Source organism: Cynocephalus volans, chromosome 11 (genome assembly GCF_027409185.1).
Source record: "Cynocephalus volans isolate mCynVol1 chromosome 11, mCynVol1.pri, whole genome shotgun sequence".
In the NCBI taxonomy this organism is placed as follows: Eukaryota; Metazoa; Chordata; class Mammalia; order Dermoptera; family Cynocephalidae; genus Cynocephalus; species Cynocephalus volans.
Genome location: NC_084470.1, coordinates 14,126,878 through 14,150,177, shown reverse-complemented (window position 1 = coordinate 14,150,177; position 23,300 = coordinate 14,126,878). Strand labels below are relative to the sequence as shown.

At 46.5% G+C, this 23,300-nt stretch overlaps 1 protein-coding gene across 2 annotated transcripts; it reads left to right on the top strand.

The window, feature by feature from the left end:
- Positions 1-2,050: 2,050 nt before the first annotated feature.
- Positions 2,051-8,671, top strand: CD93 (CD93 molecule). Of its 2 annotated transcripts, none has more exons than XM_063114917.1 (2): positions 2,051-4,174; positions 8,097-8,671. In XM_063114917.1, the coding sequence occupies exons 1-2, from the start codon at positions 2,184-2,186 to the stop codon at positions 8,149-8,151; spliced, it is 2,046 nt and encodes a 681-aa protein (XP_062970987.1). In that variant the 5' UTR covers positions 2,051-2,183; the 3' UTR covers positions 8,152-8,671. The 2 variants fall into 2 exon arrangements, with proteins under 2 accessions (XP_062970987.1, XP_062970988.1); XM_063114918.1 differs by lacking the exon at positions 8,097-8,671 and adding an exon at positions 4,375-4,834.
- Positions 8,672-23,300: the final 14,629 nt, after the last annotated feature.

Below are 23,300 nucleotides of genomic sequence, written 5' to 3'. Positions count from 1 at the left end.
GACATAAGGAGCATTCTTTGAAGGGTCTGCAGCTGGAGTCTGACATGGCCACCTTGTCCCTTGAGGAGGCTGGGAGCCAGAGAGCTCCTCACCCCCAGCACGAGCCAACTCAAATCTCCGTGCGGGCCAGCGTGGCCTATGCTGGGGCTGCTCCCATAGCCCCCAGGCAGGGCCTGCGATTCTCTACGTGGGCCTTCCCCCTGGGGTACAGGCCCTCATGTCAGCCCAGAGCGCCAGAGTTGCTGCTGTGTAGCGATTCCTTATGATTGTCTGTCTCCTCCGCACCCATTGTGAACATGGCTGGACCCTCTCACAGCAGAAGCAGGGCTCAGCCACCCTTGACAGTTCCCAGTTCCCCACCTCCTCCCAGTTCCTTTCTGGGGTCCATCCAGATGTCTGCCATGTGCCCACACCCCTACGGGATGGCTGGGTACAACTTTCTTCACTTGCCTCACTGACCCCCACACCTGCATGGACTGTGCAGATATGCCACAGTGACCCCTTCTTAGTCACAGCATGACCCCACAGACACTGTTTGCTAAACCCACCAACTAGAGCTCCCTGTGGGAAGCCTGGACTCTCTCTTTGTGTCTCTCTCGGTCTCTTTCTCTCACTCCCCCTTTCACTGCTTTAGTGTGTGTCCTGGACAGCTCCCTGACTCCTGCTGGCCCCGTGAGTCACGGCACCTCTTCTGTCTGGATCTGTGGGTGATAAATTGCTTCTGTTGTTTCATATGGTTTGTTGAACTGCCTCCTCTGTGTCTCACCTGACCCACACACCTGACCCTAACTTCTGTCCTGGCAGAAGGCCCCTGTCTGGCCTCTGGGTCACCTCTAAAGTGGCTATCTTGGTAGGAATAAACTGGACATAGGTCAGATGCAGAGGAGCAGGCACCTGGTTGGTGGGCAGGGCTAAAGTTCATAGCCACTCTCCTGAGACAACCTCAAGATTAGATTAGAGAAAAGTACAACCTGCTGCCAATGATAGTGGGAAGCTGGAGAAGAACTGCCCAGCCTCCTCCCCGAGGTGTAGCCCACATGGGTCTCAGAGTGTCCCAGGGACTGGGCTGCGGGAATGCAGTGTCACCTGCTCATCACGTCACCTGTGTTGGCTCTTTCCTTGCCTGTCTCACCTCCTCTCCTAAATAAACTCCTTGCCCCAAATTCTTATCTCAAGGCCTATTTCTACTAACCAAAGACAGCCCCCATGAGCAAATGTCTGTGACTGTAGAAAAAGAATCCTTTGGAGGAGGCCTGCTGTGGCTGTGATTCTCACGCCCTGCCCAGAACTTGGGCCCTTCCAGCTAACCCTGAGCCATGAGTCCGGGACATTTCCCTTTCCTTTTCTTTCTGATGCTTTCTGTGACCCTGCCACCTCACAGTGCAATATTTGCACTATGAAACCCTGAAAACTGCCCAATTTCACCCAATTTGGTTTCATGTTCTCAAGGAGCTTGGCATTGTGTTAGAAACTCAGACATTCCCACGGCCCAGTTCCTATTTAAAAACTGCCTATCTATTTAAAGTTCATGATGGGGGAATAAAAGAAAAAAGACTCTCAAAGCCAATGGGGGAACATGAGATAGGCAAAAGAAAAATCCCGTTTGCTTCTAAAAAAGGCTGAAAATTACAGCCATCCACAGCTTCTCATCTCAAGTCTCAGAATGTTTTTTTTTTCTCTTTTGGTCATTTGCAAACCAAAGTGGAATTTTATTATGGGTTACTAAGTGAGCTTTCCCGAGTTCTAAGCTCCCAAAGCCTCTGCTTGCTCAGTAGCCAGCCATTTAGGCTCCTCATGCGGGTGGAGAGAGCATGGGACTGGAATACAGCGACAGCGTCTCCAAGATATAAATGTCTTCCCCACATCACTGCATCTCCACAGCCCCGAGCCGGGGACCCAGCAAAGCTGCCCAGTCCCTTTTATGAACAACAAAACTGTGATAAAGGCAACAGGAGTCAGAAAACTATTCATTGCAGGAAGCCCCAGCATCCGGTGAGAAATAAGAAATACAACAGCACAGGATGCGCCTTGGGTCAGGGGGACGTGAAAAGCCTGCAGCCTCTGTGTCCTTCTCTGGGCCACAGCGGCTGCAGCTCAGCCCTCAGCTCCCCTCGGAGCACAGCTGGGAGCTGAGATAAATGCTCCAGCTGCTGCTGTCGGAGCACAGCTGGGAGCTGAGATAAATGCTCCAGCTGCTGCTGTCGCTGCTGGGCCTCTTGCTACCTGCTGAGGGGGACACAATGCCCAGAATGTCCACCTCCATGGGTCTGCTGCTGCTGCTGCTCCTGAGCCAGCCTTGGGCGGGGACCGGAGCTGACCTGGAGGCCGTGGTCTGCGCGGGGACTGCCTGCTACACAGCCCACTGGGGCAAGCTGAGTGCGGCCGAGGCCCAGCATCACTGCAGCACCAATGGTGGCAACCTGGCCACGGTGAAGAGCGAGGAGGAGGCCCGACACGTCCAGCGCACCCTGGCCCAGCTCCTGAGCCCCGAGGCACTCCCGGCGGCCCGGATGGGCAAGTTCTGGATCGGGCTCCAGCGAGAGAAGGGCAAGTGCTTGGACCCCAGCCTGCCACTGAAGAACTTCAGCTGGGTGGGAGGCGGGGAGGACTCGTCTTATGCCAACTGGCACAAGCAGGTGAGGAGCTCCTGCATCTCCAAGCGCTGCGTGTCTCTGCTGCTAGATCTCTCCTTGCCGCTCCTCCCCAGCCACCTCCCCAAGTGGTCCGAGGGCCCCTGTGGGAGCCCCAGCTCTCCCAGAAGCAACATTGAGGGCTTCGTGTGCAAATTCAGCTTCAAGGGCATGTGTCGGCCCTTGGCCCTGGGGGGCCCCGGCCAGGTGACCTACACCACCCCCTTCCAGGCCACCAGCTCTTCCCTGGAGGCTGTGCCCTTTGCCTCTGTGGCCAACGTGGCCTGTGGGGACGGGGATGGGGACGAGAGTAAGAGCCAGTATCTCCTGTGCAAGGAGAAGAGCCCCGATGTGTTCGACTGGGGCAGCTCGGGCCCGCTCTGTGTCAGCCCCAAGTACGGCTGCAACTTCAACAATGGGGGCTGCCAGCAAGACTGCTTTGATGGCGGGGTGGGTACCTTCCGCTGCGGCTGCCGGCCGGGGTTCCAGCTGCTGGATGACCTGGTGACTTGTGTCTCCCGGAACCCCTGCAGCTCCAGCCCCTGTGGAGGGGAGGCCACATGCATCCCTGGACCTGACGGGGAGAGTTACACATGCCGCTGCCCCAAAGGCTACCAGCTGGACTCCAGCCAGCTGGACTGCGTGGACGTGGACGAGTGCCAAGATTCCCCCTGTTCCCAGGAGTGTATCAACACCCCCGGGGGCTTCCACTGCAAATGCTGGGTGGGCTATGAGCCTGGCAGCCCTGGAGACGGGGTCTGTCAGGATGTGGACGAATGTGCCCCTGGCCACTCGCCCTGTGCCCAGGGCTGCAACAACACTGATGGCTCATTCCACTGCTCCTGCAAGGAGGGCTACGTCCTGGCCGGGGAGGACAGCACCCAGTGCCAGGACGTGGACGAGTGTGCAGGCCTGGTGCACGGCCTCTGTGACAGCTTGTGCTTCAACACGCCTGGGTCCTTCCACTGTGGCTGCCTGCCAGGCTGGGAGCTGGCCCCCAACGGGGTCTCCTGCACCATGAGTGCCATGTCCCCAGAACCACAGGCTGGGCCTCCCCAGGAGGAGGATGAAGGAGGGAACAAGGAGAGTACCATGCCTCCCGCTGCAACGTCCAGTCCCACCAGGGTCCCTGAGGGGACCTCCGAGGCAGCGCTCACAGCAAAGAGAACTTCCCTCCCATCTTACACCCCCATCGCCTCTGCCCCACCTGAGATGCTGGGCTCTACGGGGCCCCCTGGCGTCTGGACGGAGCCCAGCACCCAGCACCCCACGACCGTCACTAGCCACGGGGAGTCTGCTGGTAGGGGTTCCGTGGCCACCCAAAGCGATGACGGCACCGACGAGCAAAAGCTGCTCTTGTTCTACATCCTGGGCACCGTGGTGGCCATCTTACTCCTGCTGGCTCTGGCGCTGGGGCTGCTGGTCTTCCGCAAGCAGAGAGCGAAGAGGGTGGAGATGAAGGAGAAGAAGCCCCAGAGTGCGACAGACAGTTACTCGTGGGTTCCAGAGCCAGGGGACAGCAGGGCCGCGGACAATCAGTACAGGTAAGGGAGGTCCTGAGGTTGCCCGGGGAGGTGGGAGGCACTGGCGGTGGGGCAGACAGGCAGCGGCAGGACAGGCACAGGGTCCACGCCAGGTGTCCCACCCCGGTCCCCCCAGCACGTCGCTGTGTGCAGCGAGGGTCTCTTGTGTGAGCAGCAGGGGCACGGTGGCTTCCAACGCTGTCGTCTTGTGTTTTCCGTAGTCCGACACCTGGGACAGACTGCTGAAGGCGAGGTGGCCCGAGACACGTAGAGTCGGCTGCCACCGTCCCCAGAGCTTTTAAGTCCCCGCTCGTGGGGGACCCGCATCCTTCTGAAAGACTGGACTGGAATCTTAGCAAACAGCTGTAAACCTTCTCCTTAAAAGCCTGGCAGCTGGGAATGTACAGGTATTTTCCACACGTGTGTGGTGTTCCTGAAGTGGGGTGTTGTGAATATCACGAACTCATTCCCTTTCCAAATCCAAATGTGACTGATTTCATTTTCCACACTGATTTTGGATCAGGGCCGACAGGTCAGGTGCTAAGGATCTCTGTGAACCACTTCCCTGCTGAGTTCAGTCCCTTAGGAGCAGAAGGACGACTGCTGATGCAAATTCAGGTTGAAATGATTTGCTCCTCTTGTGTAACAGGAAAAAGCCCATCAATCGTTTGGTGAAATAGAAGCTCTTTTTTGTCGGGGGGGGGGGGGGGGGGGGGGGGGGGGGGCAGCCTCAGGACAGCAGGCATTTCTCACTTGCCTTCTTGTGTTTCCCACCGCAAGCCGTGCTGAGCCCACACCATCGGAATCCTCCAGAGCAGCCGGAAGAGTGATCACTGCTCAGGTAGCAAGGAGGCTGCATTCCCTAGTTCTCAAGTTTCTGATAGCCTATTTGCAAGTGAAATAGTTTATTTGCTAGTGAAGTTTGAAAAGTATGAGGAAAGTTGCTTGAAGTGGGTTGAAGGTGTTTGAGAAAACACATAACCTAAAGGGCCAGAGAGGGAGAGGCCGGGGCCTTGTTTCACAAATACTTGAATTAATTCATAAATGCACTGATGTTAACACACACTTGACTACTTATGGGATGAACACTGCTAAGGAGAAAAGTCCAGGACGATCTATCTCTGAGCCAGTGCAGGCCACAGACACCTGCGTGCCGCCCTCCACGCCACTCTGCTCTGAGTCGGGTGCCTTGACTGGAGAGCCCTGGAAGGTGTTTCACTGGGATTGTCTTCCACAGGATGTGGGAGGGGAGTGACAGGTTGTGTTCTGAAAGCCGTCATGTTAAAGCATTTTAGCACAGTTCATAGTTCAGTCGACATTGCCCCCTGAAAACTTGAATCCTGATTTGCGGATTCAGATTGGGGACTAGTCATGCAGGATGCTTGAAGAACTTTGGTCCTGTTTCTCTCTTTTCTTTAAAACAGCAGCGGGAAGGGAAGGAAGAGGGAAAGAGAGAATAACTAAAATCTTTTGTAACAGCAAAAACTACTCAAAGCCATTTTAATGTATATCTTCATTTTAATGTGTACATTTGCAAAGATTCCCTTAGGATGTTGTGGTGCATAGCGCATGCGCTCTCTCTCTCTCTCTCTCTCTCTCTCTCTCTCTCTGGTTCTGCCTGGGGCACTGGAAAACAGCCCAGGGGTTCACCTAGGGTCAGAGTCCTTAGAAGTTGCCTGAGTATCACCGGGAGGCCTCGGGGTTCCTGAAGGCTTTTCACTGCTGCTGTGCAGGAGAGCCCTGGGGGAGTTGAATAGCGGCCAGGCCATGCATGGGCTTTAGAGTTAAGTAAATATTCTTCTGTCAGTTTTGAAATGTAGATGCTATGGGTTTCTTTTTTTTGTCGTTGTTTTTAAGAAAATGACAAATGCTCGGTGCAAAAAGAGATGGAGACTTGGTGGTGGGGCTCAGCAGGGTGTTTGGAACTTCTGCCTTTTAAAGTCATCTCAGCCTCCAGTTTTCAGTTGGAGTTCTGGTGTTTAACACTTAAGGGAGACAGAGTCTGTGTCCACTGGGCAAAATTTCACTGGCCACAGGACCCTTGGCTATTTGTTGAGGCAGGCAGTCTGACTTTAAAGATGTGACAATATCTGCACTTCAGTGAAATAAAGGCAAATGTGACATCTTTCCCTCTAAGCCCTTAAAATTGTCCTTGATCATCTTGGGTGAAGGAGACGTTCCTATTCTGGGCTTCCATAACCCTCCATGGTCTGTGTACAGATCCTGTGGGCCTTGAGCTCACTGAAGTCCCTAGGGGTCCTCTTGTTTTCAGTGTTCTGATTTCTCATATAGCCCAGCTCCATTTTCTGGTCTCCGCATTCAAATTTTTCTGTAGGTGGCAATATGCAACCCTGTCCTCAATATCAGGAGGACCATGGGTCCCCTCTATGGCACCCACAGGGGAGAACCGGATTGATAAAGAATGCAGTTCCTCAAAATCTCCTCTGACAGAGTCAGGCTCCTTCTCAAGGCAAGTGGTATTGTTTCAGTGACCTCCCGGGACGGGATGGTCTCAGACAGTGCACCTGATGGAAACCACTGATGGCGAACAAATACTTTATTTCCCATTTATTTCCTGTCATTTTGTTTGAGGTATGTGAATTCTTGTTTTGGGAGCTCAGAGGCCACAGCAGTGGATAAATGCTCACCAGCCAAGTGACCATTGACAAACCATTTATCCAGAGGGGCCCCAGGTTGCCTGGCTGTGGCACTGCCAGAGCTTAGGGAGAGGTGTGCGCTGCTGTGCACTAATTTCTTGGTAGACACAATGTTTCTCTGTCCCATGACCTGTCAGGCAGCAGAACAAGCATGGTCAATGGAGACACGGAGAAGATTTCACTTGGCAATAGGCTCAGAGACTGGGGAATGCAGCTCACTCTGCCCACTCCTTCCTGGATTTCAGGTGATGGTCCCTGCTCTTTTTTCTCATTCATTATTTGGAGAAGGATGATGCAGAAGGACAATTTCCCCCAGATGAAGAATCTGAGGAGTGTAGAATAACCAAAGGTAGAACAATTATCTAAAATTATCTTAGGAGGGACTCTGGGAGCATCTTTTGTAGCAGGACTCCACCCTGTGTGCAGCCGGGCTTCAAGGCAAAAGCAGCCATATCTGGTTTCTGCCGTGGTCGCACACACACCTAATCATCACCTTCATCATCGTAACATCGTGGTGCTACACATCCGCATGCCACTTTTCACAGCAGCGTTAAGTGGATGAATGACACCAGGCTCTGCTTGGGGACAGGAGGGAAGCAGGCTGCAGGCGCTGCCAGCCCTGCCAGGCCATCTGGAGCCCCGAATGTTTTTCAGTGACAGAATAGCAAACCTTTGTGAAGGTCCAGCCTAGCATCTCCTTCCTGTGATCAGGCAAAAAAATGACTAGAAAGTTAAACACTTATATGTGTATATTTGTGTACATTGTGCAGGGCGAACTGAGTTGGAAATGGATTCCTTTTCTCTTGAAGTTGCTATTTTCTTCTAAGTCCTAATCATGAGCCCTTGTTTGAGCACATTGTCACTGAACAACCTTTCAGTGGATGGATAGGATCATGAGATACTTTTGTTCCAACCTTCTTTTACACAAATATTTCTGTGAAAACTAAGAGAACAGAGATGAGATTTGACCCCCCAAAACCTAACACAGTTTTTTTTTAAACCTAATGCAGGAAAGCCTTTTCCTATTATTTTTCTTCTTAGCTCCTCCATTGTCTAAATCAGGAAAACAGGAAAACGTTGCTTTCTAGCAGCTGCAGAATGTTTCAATGCTCCCGACATATTTCCATCACCTTGAACAATAGCCTCAGCATGGGAATCTGAGATATGATCCCTGAAAACATCTGTCCCTACTCTGGCTACGAAACCATGGCTTAAATCTGTATGATCTGTGGTCATAATCCAAATTCCCTATGTATTCAACAATCAGATGCCCTCCTCCGTAACAGATTCCTGGGATGCATACTCCCCGAAGAGCTCGTTAGAAAATGGATCATTCTGTGATCTGCTCCTGGAGACAGTGCCCATCTGTTTCAGGTAGAAACTCTGGAATTCCTTTCTTGCATTGTTAGTCTTGCCTGCAAGGTGAAGGTGGCAAGTGGTTCCTTTCAACAGATTTTTATCTGCTGCCCCCCTGCCCCCCCCACCGAAGTTCTTTGTGCATATTTGGCTTAAGCTTGAATTACATTGTGTGCAAGGCCTTGTCAAATGTGATTGTAAATGTCAACAATTGCTTCATGAACACTAAATGAGAATGTAAGTATTTTTAAATATGTGTATTTGAAATATGTTTGACTAATTCTGGAATTATAGGATTTCTGTGCAGAATTTATTTTTATCCTGTGCATAAAAATTTCCCAGGGTGTGGGGAGGGGAAGCTCTGATACTGAGCTGCTCCTTGGAGTTCCTACAAAACGGCTTCTTGAGTGGCATCACCGGTCAGCCTTTAAGTAGCAGCTTTGTTGCCCTTTGAGCTTTCTGTTATGCACGTATCCTAATAAACTCCAAAATACATTTGTTGTGAGATTGTTTTAATGCATTTTATGACAACTCAAATACATGTGGAACTTGCTCCCATGGTCATTAAATTTATCTTTTTCCCTTTTCAAAGTGCTGCTAAAAAGAAGGTACCTTGATGGCTGCATTTCTGCACCCTCACCTACGGAGGTGTCACTGGTGCAGGGTTCTGCCCTTCTGCATTACATCAGTGAATGCTGGCAGCATCCCTTGGCACACTGCCCTGGGGACACAGAATACAGAGGGATGGATGTGTCCAGTGTCCATGGCAGCTGGGACCCAGGCCTGACTCGTTTGCTTCCAGCTTTGGCATTCTGATCTGGAGTTTGTTATCCATGTCTCCGTTGTCACCCTTTAATCCCTGCATCTTTTTAATTGCCTGGGTGATACCTGGTGTAGGATTAAACATGTCCAATTGGTGTGGTGTGAAAACACCATCCTGTAATTATCACAGGGGCATTTATCACCACTTTGTCAGCAAAGCTTTCTCAGTTTATTTAACTAATTAGACAGGCAGACCAGATCATTTGTTGTTTGGCTGTGCAAATCTCACTGTGACTCCAGGGTGGGGACAGCAGATGGTGGTCAATTCTGAGCCCACCTACTTTTCAGATTGTGCACTTGGTAAAGGCTTTTACAAAGGAAAAGGGCTTAAGTAGGATAAAATGCTCTGCTCTAGGGTGCTAATGGTAGGACACTTGCAATAAACATTCATTATTTAGAGTTACATAAGCCTGATCCTTTTAGCAGTCTAGTCATTAACAAAATACATTTGGAAATTATACCTTAATATGAACAGCATGGTTGCTCCCCCAACACACACACACATGCACCTAAAAACACACAACAGAAACATGTTTGCAAACATGCACACACACACACACACGCAAACATGCATCCACTCACATGCAGAAACAAACACACACAACACACAGATGTGCAAACACACACCTTTAACATACTTCTATGTTATAAGGGAAAACCTTGAGGCCAATGTTTTCTGATTTCAGAAAAGCCCATGAACAAACATTCCAGCTTTTAATGGTGGCTCCTTTTGCTGTCTACTAACTAAAATTACTTAAATGTTAGGTAAATCTTTTAAATATGATTCACTTACCAAAAGATTCAATTTACACAGAGTTACATCTATTGCACAATGTAAAGCACATTTGTACTGCTGTCCAACAGCGTGTGGACTGAAATGCGACGCTCAGATACATGGTGTGTGAACTCCATGACATTTAACATGGACAGAACAAACGCGTCAAGTTCTCAACCAGCTCTTAAGTGCGTTTGGTAAGAGAAGACAGAGATAGCAGAGATAGTAAACTTGAAAATCAAAAAGTCTCCATTCAGCCTTTCCCTGAGTTACAGTTTGACATCATAACAGCTTCAGAGAACAACAAATGCAGGGTTTGCCCTTCACACCCTCCCTGCACCCTTGCCCGGTCCTTTTTGGAGGAAATAATAAACAGGTGAACAGTGAAAAAGTGAAGAGGCAAAAAAAAGGGAAAGATGCTGAAAACCCAGGGATCAGCAGTCACTGCCCAGGAGCTGTGATTGACAGGAGCTTGACAGTGTGCTCACGCAGGGGCCTCTCCTACGTCTCCAGGGGCCACACGGGAACCCACCGCCCTCCACTGCCCCCTCAGAATCCTATTTGTTGGGCTTGTGTTTGAGTTTGTCATCATTGACTTGGCTGTTGGCTTTCTCTTGTGCTTGAAATTGGTTCATAGAATTCAACTGAGTTGGAGGAAGGAGTGGGAGGAAAGAAGGAAGAGAGGGAGGGAGCAGAATGAATGAATGAATGAATGAATGAATGAATGAGTGAATGAGTGAATGAATATAAGAAAAAAGAGAAAAGGAATGAGGGAGAGAAAAGAAGAGAGAACATAAAGGGGGCGGGGTGGGGGAGAAGGGCCAAGATGCCGTGAATGTCGCGGGGTCACGTTTCACACAACTCAGCTTCCAGCTTGAGATCATGACAGGCTGTGCTTTCTGGCAGCCGTGTGCAGCTTCCCGGCCATGCCTGCAGAACAGCACAGCGATTTCTGTCCCCGCTGACTGAGGCCCTGTCCCTGTGCATGGTGCTCCCGTCACCTGCTCCTGCAGATCGCTGGCTGTCTGTCCCCCTTCACGTTCTGTGCCTGTCCATATCATCTACGTCATGAAGCCTTCAGCTGAGCCCACGACTTCTGCTCTGTTGGGCTCCTTCTATGTTCAAGTGTCCCATGAAAATAATGAACATTGTGCGGTGGAAGAAAATAATTGTGACTTTTGCCTTTTTTCTCCAGGATGTGCCTTTTCCAAAAAGATTATGTCCCAAGCTCAATGTCCTACTTCATGGCCAAAACTACCATCTCCCCTCCCAAAGCTGTATGTTGGGTGCAGGTTCTGCATGTCCCTCTATCATGCCAGGCGTGGGCGCGGTGCTAGTCACACCCGCAGGTCCTCCCCAGCCAACTCTGTCCATGCATCTTCTCCTGCAGTGGTGGCTCTGTCAGCTCCCCTTTATTTCTGTCACTTTTGTCTTCTGTTTAAAGCTGTGTGGTTAGGCAAGCCCTATGTACTTATCAGATTACTTCCCTTACCAATAGAAAATGTAACTTTTTGAACCCTTCACCTCAAATTATATTTTCTCTGACTTTAGAACTTATATACCCAACTCCTTCTATTGCATTTGATGAATACTAACTTTGTCAGATTTTAAAAAAAATTTCAGCTTTCTTTGTCACTTCATGTTTGTCTCTTATCAACAACACAGCTGGATTTCACCTTCTGCATGTGCATGTTTCTCTTAACCAATCAAAAGTCATTGTCTGTTAATGGGAGAATTTATTAGTAACATTAGTAATGCATTTGTGGTAGCTTATTTATAAATTCCATTTATACTGATTTCTTGGTGTTTATATTCTCGTTTTCTTTCTTGTCAACTATTGGCTTGAGTTTTCTTTGTTCTTTTTCCCTCTAATAGTTTAGAATTTATAAGAACTAGGCATTTGTATTCTTCAAATACTTAGTCTTAATTTTCTGTTTCACATACTTAAGCCTATACTTTCCTATCATTGTCTTTTGTTAATTAACAGCTCTGACCTTCCCCTGGAAAAAAAGACCAAAGCCCGGCAATCTGTTACTTACACGTCTGCGTGACTGGAAGTGCCTTTTTTCTCAGGTGAATGACATCTTCCCAGGTCATAGAATTCTATGTTCTAACCTGCTGTCCCTCAGACCTGGGCTGTGAGGCCTTTGCTGTCTTGCAGCCATTGCTGCTGCTGGGAAGGCTGATGTCAGTAACTTGTCTTCTCTCAAGGGCCATTTCCTTTTCCTCCCCTCTCCTCCCCTGAATGCTCTTTGTTCCTGTTCTCTGGTGTGCTCTGAGGTTTTGCTTCAGGTGCACAGGGTAGTTCTTCCCCATCCTCCTGCACTAGCAAGAAAGCTCCACCCCAGGAGGCTGCTTCATTCCAGTGCTGGTGGAACTTGAGCATGTGTCGGAGCCCCCAGCATCTCCTGCACGGCTTGATAAAACCCAGATTGCCGGGCCCCTCCCGAGTTTCTCGTTCAGCAGGTCTGGGATGGAGCCCAAGAATACGCATCTCTAACAAGTTTCCAGGTGAAGCTGATGCTGCTGGTCCAGGGACTCCACTTGGAGAACTGCTTTACTGAGTTTTGAGTGATTTCCTTCTCTTATTATTGTGAGTGTACCCTCCCATTCATCCTCTTGACTCTCTCGTTCTGGAAATGACTTTTAGGTGTTTTTGCTTTCCGTGTCTCCTGATGTTTCCCCAGGCTTTCTACCCTGTCATGATGGTCGTACCTTCTCTCCAGTCCTCCCAGTGAGACTTGCTCTGCCCTATGTTTTTCCAAAGCCTTCAACATAGTATGTGGTTTCTTTTTGTACATTATGACTTATTATTGATAGTTTATATTTATCCACTAGAAGGTAAGCTCCACCAGCGCATGTTTCTGCTAGTCTGGACTGCGGCTGTCAAGTCCATCTGGTCTTGGTTTCTTTCCACTTCGGCTCCTGGAATCAGACCCTGAGGCAAGTGTTCAAGGGTGCAAGTTCCTTGGGAAGTACAGGGAGCTGGGGTAGAGGCAGAGGATGCGATGGGACTGCACAATGCCAGTGAATAATGCAGAACACACCAGAGCCACCCTGCCTGAGGGCTGAGGGAGCGGAGGTGGAAGCACCCATCAGCAATGGGTAGAGGGCTGCTGGGGGTGGGGGTGATTCTCAGCACTTCCAGACGGCCAACCCTGTGGGCAGAGCAGCCTCCCACACTGGGGATGACGAGCCTTCAGGCACAGAGGCTGCGCACAGCGAGGGCTGGGGCCCCTGACTGTGCACTGCCAGTATCCTCCACACGCTCGCCTCTGCACCTTGCTCAGATGCCGCTCCTGCCTTCACAGGTCATGCCTGCACCTCCCTGGGAGCAGCTGCATCCTGGAGGACAGAGCTCTCCTTCAGAACTTCGCTAAGCGCCCGCTTACCTTTCTTCTTTGTGGGATTGGTTAGGGGCTGTATCTTCCTCAGTGTCTGTAGGGCAGGCGAGGGCAGGGGCTGTCCTTAACTGTGCCTTCCTCACTGTCAAGTCTCAGCTGTCGTAGAAGACCAGCTGGGTATTTTATTCCATGCTGTCTCTGTTGTTAAGCCATGTAGGGGGGAAGGAGACACAACCATCACAACAGTTCCTTGATTTTATTAAGACAAGTAAACAGATATGATGTTAATGGGGGAGGAGGGGAAGGGAGGGAGGAAAAGGAGGAATTGGCAAAGGGATAAGAAAATCAACTATATTGTATATTGATAAATAAATAACTAACTAAATAAGCCATGTAGGGAAGCATTCATTGAACGTTTACTTCTTACCAGATAGGAAAGTAGTATGTGAAATACTACTTTTTCTATTTTTGGGAAATAGGTAGAATTACATTTCCACTTTATAGATAAGGAAATTGAGGCACAAAGAAGTTAAGAAACTTGTCCCAGCTGAGAGAGGATGGGGTAGAGTGTGGGAACTCACAGCCGCGTGCTTAATCACCTGGTTTCACTGCCTCCCACTGAACATGAAGGGAGCTGCCATCGTGGAAAGCTGTCAACCAGCAGCAGCTAGGAGACAAGCCAGCCTTAGCCTGTTCAAGAGAGGAAAAGTGGATCTTTAGGCAACATGAATAGTCTTAGCAACATCTAATGTTCCAATGGCCATACTTGTGCTCGTGTGCCCCCAACACACACACACATACTGGGGGTGGAACTATTTGAAATCTCTCTGCCATCCCCAGAGATGTTATGCATCCCGAGACTGACCCTGCTGATGGGAGGGCAGAGCCCACGGAACACACCCTCGTGGATGCCCAGTGTGACCTTCCCATCCTGCCTTGGCCAGAATGATGTATTTGTGAACAGTAATGGAGGAGGGGGTCATGTACAAATCACCCTGAGGTCTCGCCCTGCAAACAAAGGCTACTGCTCAGCTGGAACTCTTGTGCATGCTGGTCAGAATGTCAATGATGCAAGCTCTTAGAAAACAGGTGGTTAGTTTCTTAAAAAGTTAAACATGCACTTACCATATGACCCTGCAATTTTGCTCCTAAATACTTATTTAAGGGAAATGAAACCATGATAATTTCCTCTACATAGTCTTGGCCATGTATATTCACAGGAGGTTTATTTCTAGGGCTTCAACCTAAAAACTACCCAGCTAGCCATCAGTGGGTGAATGGATAAAGATCGTGGGTTATCCATACATTGGGATACTCCTCATAAAAAAAAAAGGAACAGATTCTGATACACACAATGAGTGAAGTAAGCCAGACATGGTATGATTCCATTTCTACGGAGTTCTAGTGATCTGTAGTGATAGAAGGTAAGGTGGGTGGTTACATGAAGGGGTGGGGGCTGGGGACTGACTGCACAGAACCTTGAGGTACCTTCATGGATGATGAAAATACTCTGTGTCTTGAATGGGTATTGGTTACATGGGTGTTTGCATTTATTAAAACTCATTAAACTGTACATGGAAAATGGGTACATTTTACTGTATAAAAATTATACCACAATAAAGTTGATTTTAAAATGCTGCTTATCAGTTTTATAAATAAAATGAAGGTTTACAAGTTGTGGCTTTAATTTTTTCTCAAAGAGGGAAACATGATTGCTGTGGACTTTATTATTTCAGAGGTAATAAAAAGTGAATTAATCTGTCGTGGGCTGGAGTTAATATGTGCTATTTGAATGTTCTCCACTGCTCGTTCCTGGTCTATGGCCTCTGCTCATCCTCAGTGATTGTGGAGACACCCCTTCTGTTTTAGTCCATTTTGTGTTGCTATAACAGAAATACCTGAGGCTGGGTAATTTATAAAGAACAGAGGTTTATTTGGCTTGTGATTCAAGGATAGCCGTATCTGGTGTGGGCCTCAGGCTGCCTCTACTCATGGTGGAAGGTGGCAGGTAGCCAGCGGGTACAAGCAGATCACATGGCGAGAAGAAGCAAGACAGAGAGAAGGGAGGTGCCAGGGTACATTAAACAACCAGCTCTCGTGGGAACTAATAGAGTGCGAACTCACCCGTTACTCAGCTCACTAGGGAGAGCATTAATCCATTCATGAGGGATCCACCCCATGTCTCAAATTGCCACACTGGGGATCAAATCTCCATAAGAGTTCTGGGAGGACAGTACATCCAAACTCCATCACCTTCTATGACTGATCTCCCTCCACTTCCACCAAAGCAGCACAGGAATCATAAACCCCCTTAGTTTTAGTGACCTCCATTAAACATTCAAATGCATCATGAAGGGACAGTCCCCTGCAGACTCCACCACTATTTCTCTCTTCCCAATCCTGGGTTCTAACTTTTTGAATTTTCAGTGTTGAGTTCTGTCTTTTATTGCCTTCCTTCCCATCATCTAATCACATTTCCTACTGAGAGATGGCCACAGTCAAGACCAGCTCATTTGCTGGAGGCCATTTGGCCCTGAACTTTTAGGGAAACATCTTTTCCTATAGAAATAACCTTTCTTGTTATTAGACTGTATAAGTAAAAAACACTTCAGAAAAGCTTCTGTCAGAGACTGAAGCTTTCAAGTTTGAAGTGGAACCAGTGTCAGCAATAAAGTCACGGCCTTTCATTAAGAGTCTTTTTCCATTGCATGGAGGAGGCCAGATGCCCAGTTCAGCTTCTTTGATGCTCACAGGGACTGAATTTGATGCTTAATGGTTTTGTGGCTGAACTTAAATGCTGTTTATTAAGGTGCATGTTGAATGGTCTTCAGCATGAGGTGTTTCTCCTTTTTGAGCAAAGGAAAAGGGAATTCATTTGGGCCTCATAATTTCAAAACTTGGTGTCATATTTGGCTGGAATCAACTCATGCATTAGCTTAACACACACATACAAAAAAAAAAAGAAAGTAGGGTTGTTGAGGAAATAGAAGTTCATAAGAGATTTTAGCTCAGCTTCTCAGCTTATAAAAATTTGTCTTGTGGGGCACTTAGCAATACGTTTATTCGTGTAAAATAGGCATGCATTATAAATTATCATCACATGAATCTAAAAGAATCAATATCTGTTCTAGGAATTTGCACTGGTTCTGCCTATGCCTGTATCTAAATATGTTAAATGAACTTGTAATATTTAGTAGTGAATTTGCCTGTGCATATAACACCTGGTTAACATGCTTATTTTTCTCACATGACAAGAAGTTCAAAGGTGGGAAAGTTAGAGCTGCTACAGGTGTTCTCAGTTGTATTTCATCTTCCTGGTCCTCTAGCACCAGCATGTGGCTTTCATCCTCACACTAACAGCATGGCTGCTGTACCTCCAGACATGCAAAAGGCCTGCCCACCAAGGCAGTCATATTTTTTAAAAATCAAAGTAAGATTTATATGAAGAGAAAGGCACCAAACCCAACTGTACAATTTGATGAGTTTTGATAAATGTATACACCCCTATAACCTTCGCTCCAGTCAAGAGGGAATTTTCCTTCCCCCCTAGTGAGTTTCCTGTGCTCTCTTCCAGTCAATTCTCACCTCACAGATAAGCGCCAATATACTGCCTATCACTGCAGGTTTGTTTTAAGTATTTTACAAGTTTTTATTGATAGAATCAGAGGTTTTAGGCCTGTCATTTGGTTATTTATTTTCTATCTCTCCCCCTCACCTCAATGACCCCCCCCCCCTTTTTTTCCTTTTTCTTCTTCTGATTCTCTTTTGGGTTAGTCAAATGTTCTTTGTTAATTATTATACTTCATTTTTGAGAAGTTTTAGATTTACAGAAGAATTGAGCAGAAAGTACAGAGAATTCTCATATATACCCCCTCAAATCCCACCCCACAATTTCCCTGGTTCTAACACCCTGCATTGATATGGTACATTTGTTGGTTAATGAGCCACTATTAATACATTATTATTGACTAAAGCCCATGGCCTCCTTCACTATCACCATGGCCACAACTGAGTGTTACATTTGTTACGACTGATGAACCTACACTGACACATCATTATCACTCCAAGTCCCTAGTTCACGTTAAGGTTCATCCTTAGTGTTGTACATTCTATGGGTTTTGACAAATATGTAACGACTAATGATGTATTCCACCGTTATGGTGTCATACAGTGTTTTCACTGCCCTTAAAACCCCTTGTGCTCCACCTAATCACCCTGCTTGCCTCCAACCCTGGGCGACCACTGTTCTTTTACTGAGTCCATGTCTTTTCTAGAGTGTAATGTAGTTGGAATTATACAGTATATAGCCTTTTCAGACTGTGTTCTTTCACTTAGTAATAAGCATTTAAGGCTCCTCCAAGCATTTTCATGGCTTGATAGTTCATTTCTTTATATCACTAAATAATATTCCATTGTCTGGACATAACACAGTCCCTTTATCCATTCACCTACTGAAGAACGTCTTGGTTGCTTCCAAGTTTTGGTGATTATGAATAAAGCTGCTGTCAACATTTTGCACAAATGTCTGCATGGATATAAGTTTGTGACTCATTTGGGTAAACACGTGGGAGTGCAATTGCGGGATGATATGGTAAGAGAGTGTTAGTTTTTAAGAAACTGCCAGCCTGTCTTCCAAAGCGTCTTTATCATTTTGCATTCCCATCAGCAGTGAAAGAGACTTCTCATTGCTCCACATCCTTGCTGGCATTTAGTGTTGTCAGTGGTTTGAATTTTAGCCATCCTAATAGGTATATAGTGGTATCTTGTTCTAATTTGCAATTCCATAACGATACATGATGTTGAGCATCTTTCATATACTTCTTTGCCATATCTGTATCTTCTTTGGTGAGATGTTGGTTAATATTTTTGGTCATATATATATTTTTGCTCAATATATATATTTGGATATATTTGGCAGCTCTGGCCGGTATGGGGATCTGAACCCTTCACCTTGGTGTTAGAAGGCTAAACTCTAACCAGCTGAGCCAACCAGCCAGCCCCTGGTCCAGTTTCTAACTGAGTTGTTTGCTTTTTATTGTTGAGTTTCAGGAGTTTTTTTTTCTTTTATCTTTTCTTTCTTTCTTTTTTTTTTTTTTTTTTGTATATTTTGGATATCACTCTTTTATCAGATATACGTTTTGCAAATATTTTCTTCCAGTCTGTGGCTTGCCTTTTAATTCTCTCAGCAGTGTCTTTTGTAGAACAGCTGTTTTTAATTTTATGTTTATTTTACCATTGCATTTTAATTCCTCTATTGGGTGTCAGGAATTCAGCTGAGCTGGAGACAAAGAGCTGAGCTGTCAGCTGTCGGAGCAGCTGATTAAAGCAAAAATGAACCAAATAAAAGTAACGATGAAGGCCTTAATCACTTACTGGGTGGTATGAGCTGGAGTCTGAAACCAGAGAAAATGCTGATTCCCTCCCCATTTCTTTTCCCTCATGGAATGGCAGCAGCGTACCAATCAAGGGTCAGGTTGGGGACCATCTCAGTACTGAGGGAAGCCCAAACCAAAGCCTTCAGCAGCTTTATGGACCATGAGATTGTATGGAGGGAAAGGAGTCAGAGTGGGGAAAATGTCTTTAAGGTTCCCTCTCATCAGGAGGCCTCAGCAGAGGTAGCTGAAGACCATCCTTTGACACCTCTAACTCTGGGATGTAAGTTTTATCCTCGTTTTGAGACGAGAAGCTAGAGAAACAGAGCTAAGTGTAGCAGTAATTACTTGGATACATGCTATGGGTCCAGTATAATGCTGAGTATCTTACTTCATCATGTGCTAGGCACTGTGTATTGTGCCCATTTTACAGCTGGAGAAATCGAGGCTTAAAGCTATTTTAGCAATTTGTCTAAGGTCACATAGCAAGAAAGTGTCAGAACCCAGATCTAAACTGAAGCCTCTGTCTAAACTCATCAGAAGCTTGCTCTTGTTCAGAACATGTCTTGCCCTATAAGTTGAGGAAAGAGTTACATTAAGAAGGCACAATTCTTTGTCTGTTTTATAAAGCACAGTCTAAATTGTGTCATTCAAAGAGACAACCTTTCTTCATCCCAAATCATAAGAAATGAAAGCAGAGAAAGTGAGACCGTCTAAGGGTTTCATTTTCCTGAGTGAAATCTGCCAAGAGCTAGTTAGTCTAAGACAGGAGCAGACTCAGGGTGTGGGGAAAGCAGCTGGGAGGTGAGGGTAGGTGGCTGCCAGAGTGTGTCACAGGACTGTGGCTACACAGTAAGTCTCACAGATGGAAACACACCAGTCAATGGATTTTTAATGTCATCCCAGTCACTGAAGGGAATGGCATTCTATATCCAAGTCAGCTGACAAGAGCTCAGGAAGCTACGTGGTACACCTTTGGTGACCTGACCACTCATGTTCCTGTGCACGGGGCTGCCCATCTATGCTCTCTTCACTTCCTCACACATCCTATCCCTCAGATTTTGCTTTGTCAGCTCCTTCCCTCCCTGCCACTTTCATCCCCATGAGACTCGCAGTGACCATTAGTGTCCAAGGCCTCAGCACTCACATCAGCACTGGGAGGGCTCTGGACTTGCAAGATGGTTCCTGGGTACCCAAGAACGCAGGGACAAGAGGTTTATAGACACATTGGACACTGTAATTGACAAAGCCATTGAGACTCTTCCTCTAGACAGAAATTAACCCCTTAACAAATGTTTATTGATTTCCTACTGTGTATAAAATATTGTAAAAGGAGTATAAGACATAGTTGTAGCCTTCAGAGGGCTTACAACTCAGTTGAGAAGGCAGGGCAGATATACCAAGAAAAACAACAAAAATAAAATAATTTTTAAAGCAATGCTGTAGCTTGAGTTAGGCTTTTAAGCTTAAGTTTTTGAATCGATAAGGCCAGAACAGCTGATATGAAAGGAAGCAATTATTCATTCATTCGGACAGGTGATATGTATTGTGAACCCAAAATAAATACATGTGTTGGCCATTGTGCTAATTTTGAGTCTAAGTGAATGAAATAGACACGATGCCCATCCTTTGAAGTGACAGAGGATAAATAAGTAAACAAAATAAATATATGATTACTACAGATAGATAAACACACACATACATATATATATATGTGTGTGTACGTGTGTATATATACATATGATGACAAACAATAAATAATGAATTAAAGATATGGCATGGGTACAACAAATGCAGAAGGGTATGAAGGGGTGGGTGGTCTGGGCAGGGTGCTGAGGTCTAGTAAGAAGACGACAGCCATGCAAAGAATGAGATGGATGAGCATCCCAGGGAAAGGCAGAAGCAGGCGGGCAGCCCAGAGCGGGGTGGGGGTGGATCGGGGTTCAGAGAGGAGGCAGGGCTGAGCATGGCGGGATTGGCTGGATTGTTGAGGTGGGTGGGAAAAGACTGTGGCCTCTAGTTAATGGGGTGAAGTGTTTAGGGGGATATGTACTGATGTCTGCAACGTACTCTGAAATGCATCAAAAATAAGATGTGTGGATAGATGGTTAGTGACTCAGGAATTCTCAGGAAAGAGTTAATACGCAGTCTAGTTGGAAGGAGAGCATATTTGAGGAATCCATTGGGGCCAATTGAAAGGAATGTCAGAGCTGGTGTAACACAGATGGGCACACCAAGATGCCAGTGTTTGGCATCAGCTGCTGGGCAGGTGGGCGAAGGCCCCCCGTGCTCTCCCCAGCTCTCCCCACTGCTTCCATGCACTGTTCCTCAACTTTGACAAAGATAAGATCACTGGCAGGTCAAAACCACCTGCTGTGTTTGCTAGCGCAGTTGCCACGTGGATGTCTAAATGGTGCCTAAAGCTTGTCGCAGATGGAGATCACTGCTCATCTTTGTTAGAGCAAGCTGAGTCTCCCCCAAACTAGGGGAAAATGCAGCTCCACAGTGGAAAGAGCATGTGCTCCTCAAACAATGCCTTTTTTTCTAACATTTTGTTATGAGCATTTTCAAGCATACAGTGGATACCTATGTAGACCCCACCTCGACTCCACCTCTAATATTTCACTGTACTCTGCTTTGTCTCATCTGTCTATTTAACCATCCGCCAATACATCTAGTTTATGATGCACTGCCAAGTGAGTTGCAGACATCAGTTCATGTCTCCCTAAACACTCTTCAACTCATGTCATTAACTAGAGGGCAGTATTTGTTTACAGTTAAGTTTTTCTTTTGAGAAAAAAATTCACATACAATCAAATGTACAGATTTTAAGTATGCCAGCCCATGAGTTTTGACAAATGCAGACACCTGTGTAACCCAAACCCCTATCAAGATAAGGACTATGACCAGGAAGTTTCCTCACCCCTCTCCTCTGTCAATTTTGACTCCCCTCCAACTAAAGGCAACCACTGTTCTTATTTTATTCCACCCACCATGAATTAGTTTAGCCTGTTTTACAAGTTCATGTAGACAGAGTCAGATAGAGCATACTCTTTCATGTAATGCTGCTTTCACTCAATGCAATGTTTTAGAGATTTGTCCAAACTGTTGTGTGTTCACTCCTGTTAACTGCTGAGTAGAATTCCACTGTACAGGCACACCGCAATGTGTGTATCCACTTACCGGCTGATGAACCCTTAGCTGTTTCCACTCTGGGACTATTATGAATCTAGTAGCTGTGCCTCCATGTCTATTGGAAGCCACATTTTACAAGACTGTCCCAACGGAGCTTTGACACATCTCAGAGGCAAACCCACACACTGTTCACAAGACTGCAAAGAGCACATGTTTCTTCTGATTTATTTCCTCTTGCTTAAGTCGTTTCAGGCACGGGCATGTGGTTACCTGCTGGATGTCAGGGTTATACAGATTTGCAGTTGAACTGTCTTCATCACTGCCCCATGACCTTGGCTAGGTTAACCTCCCTAAATTTGGTTTCCTATATAAAATAGGGATAATAAAAATAATTTTGATGCTTTTTTGTTTTGAGGATTCAGTGAGATAATCCATGTAATGTACTTAATGTGGCACCTGGCACAAAGTAAGTGGTCAAAAAAGGGAATGAATGAATAAAAAATGATATGCTGCAAAGGTCCAATAAATATTGGCCCCAAAATGTAAATGCTGGCATCAGGAAACATGATGGAGATTCTAAAACTTTCCATCAGAGATATCTGCAGGACAATTGCTTGCATGTTGCATAGCTCACCCAAGATAAATAGGTTTCCGTATCTTGCCAGAAGTAAAGAAAGCTTTCCAAAACACATCCAGTAGTCCAGACATGTACTATTATTTATTTATTGTTTTTAGAGGAACTTTTCTATTTGCCTTGGGATGAAATGGCATGGTAACACTGTTTTGGCTACCCTGGGTATCAGCATATCTGGAAAAAAACCTGCTAGAAAGAGAAATCTGAAGAAGAATGAATCCCAAGGCCACTATTGCCAATGAACTCCATGTGCATTTCCCATTTTATCAGACAATTCGGAGTTTAGGTGCCCATTCTAATGCTGATGGAAAACTTTGAGGCAAACATAAACCCCTGCCCAGCTCAGGCTCCACAGGCATGGTGCTATACACCACTTTCTTTTTAAAAGATGTAAAATGTGGGTGGCAAAATCTAGAAAACACATTTCCTTTTAATTACATTGTTAATGCTGACACTTTTATCACCAGACACCCTGCTGGGTGATACTCCAGACAACAGAAATTTTCTTTTCCTTCCATTAGATTGCTAAGGGAAATAAAATCTCTCCAAAAATGAGGGATTGCTATTTCCTGTGGTGCTTTCCTGCTTCTAATCATTTCTTTTCACCGTAAACGTTGTTTAAGTTTGCCAACCGCTCCATGCCTACTCTGAAATCGAAGGAGAAACTGACAGCAGCTTTTTACATTTTCTCTCTCAGGTTTTCACAGGGCTTAAGATGTGCGCTGTCATGAAAGATGGTCTTTCCATCATTTCAACAGCCGTTTGGCTAGAAGGGGTGGCTCTCTTACAAGGAACATTAATCGCTAGGGAGAAGGAATTGAAAGTGAACAGTAAAGAATCCCCTGGTCGCTGTGTGGGCCACAAACAGCCAGGATTAGACCACCCATCCTGATGTGTTCCAGGGATTAGGAATCTAAGCCTTAGATCTTAATCTAGCTCTGGGACTTTTGCAGGAGGCATATTGTAAACAAGTCCGAAGGCAACAGCACACACAAGTTTTTTATTTCCATTTTCTTCATTCTCCCACCTCATATTCTACTGCTCATAATTAA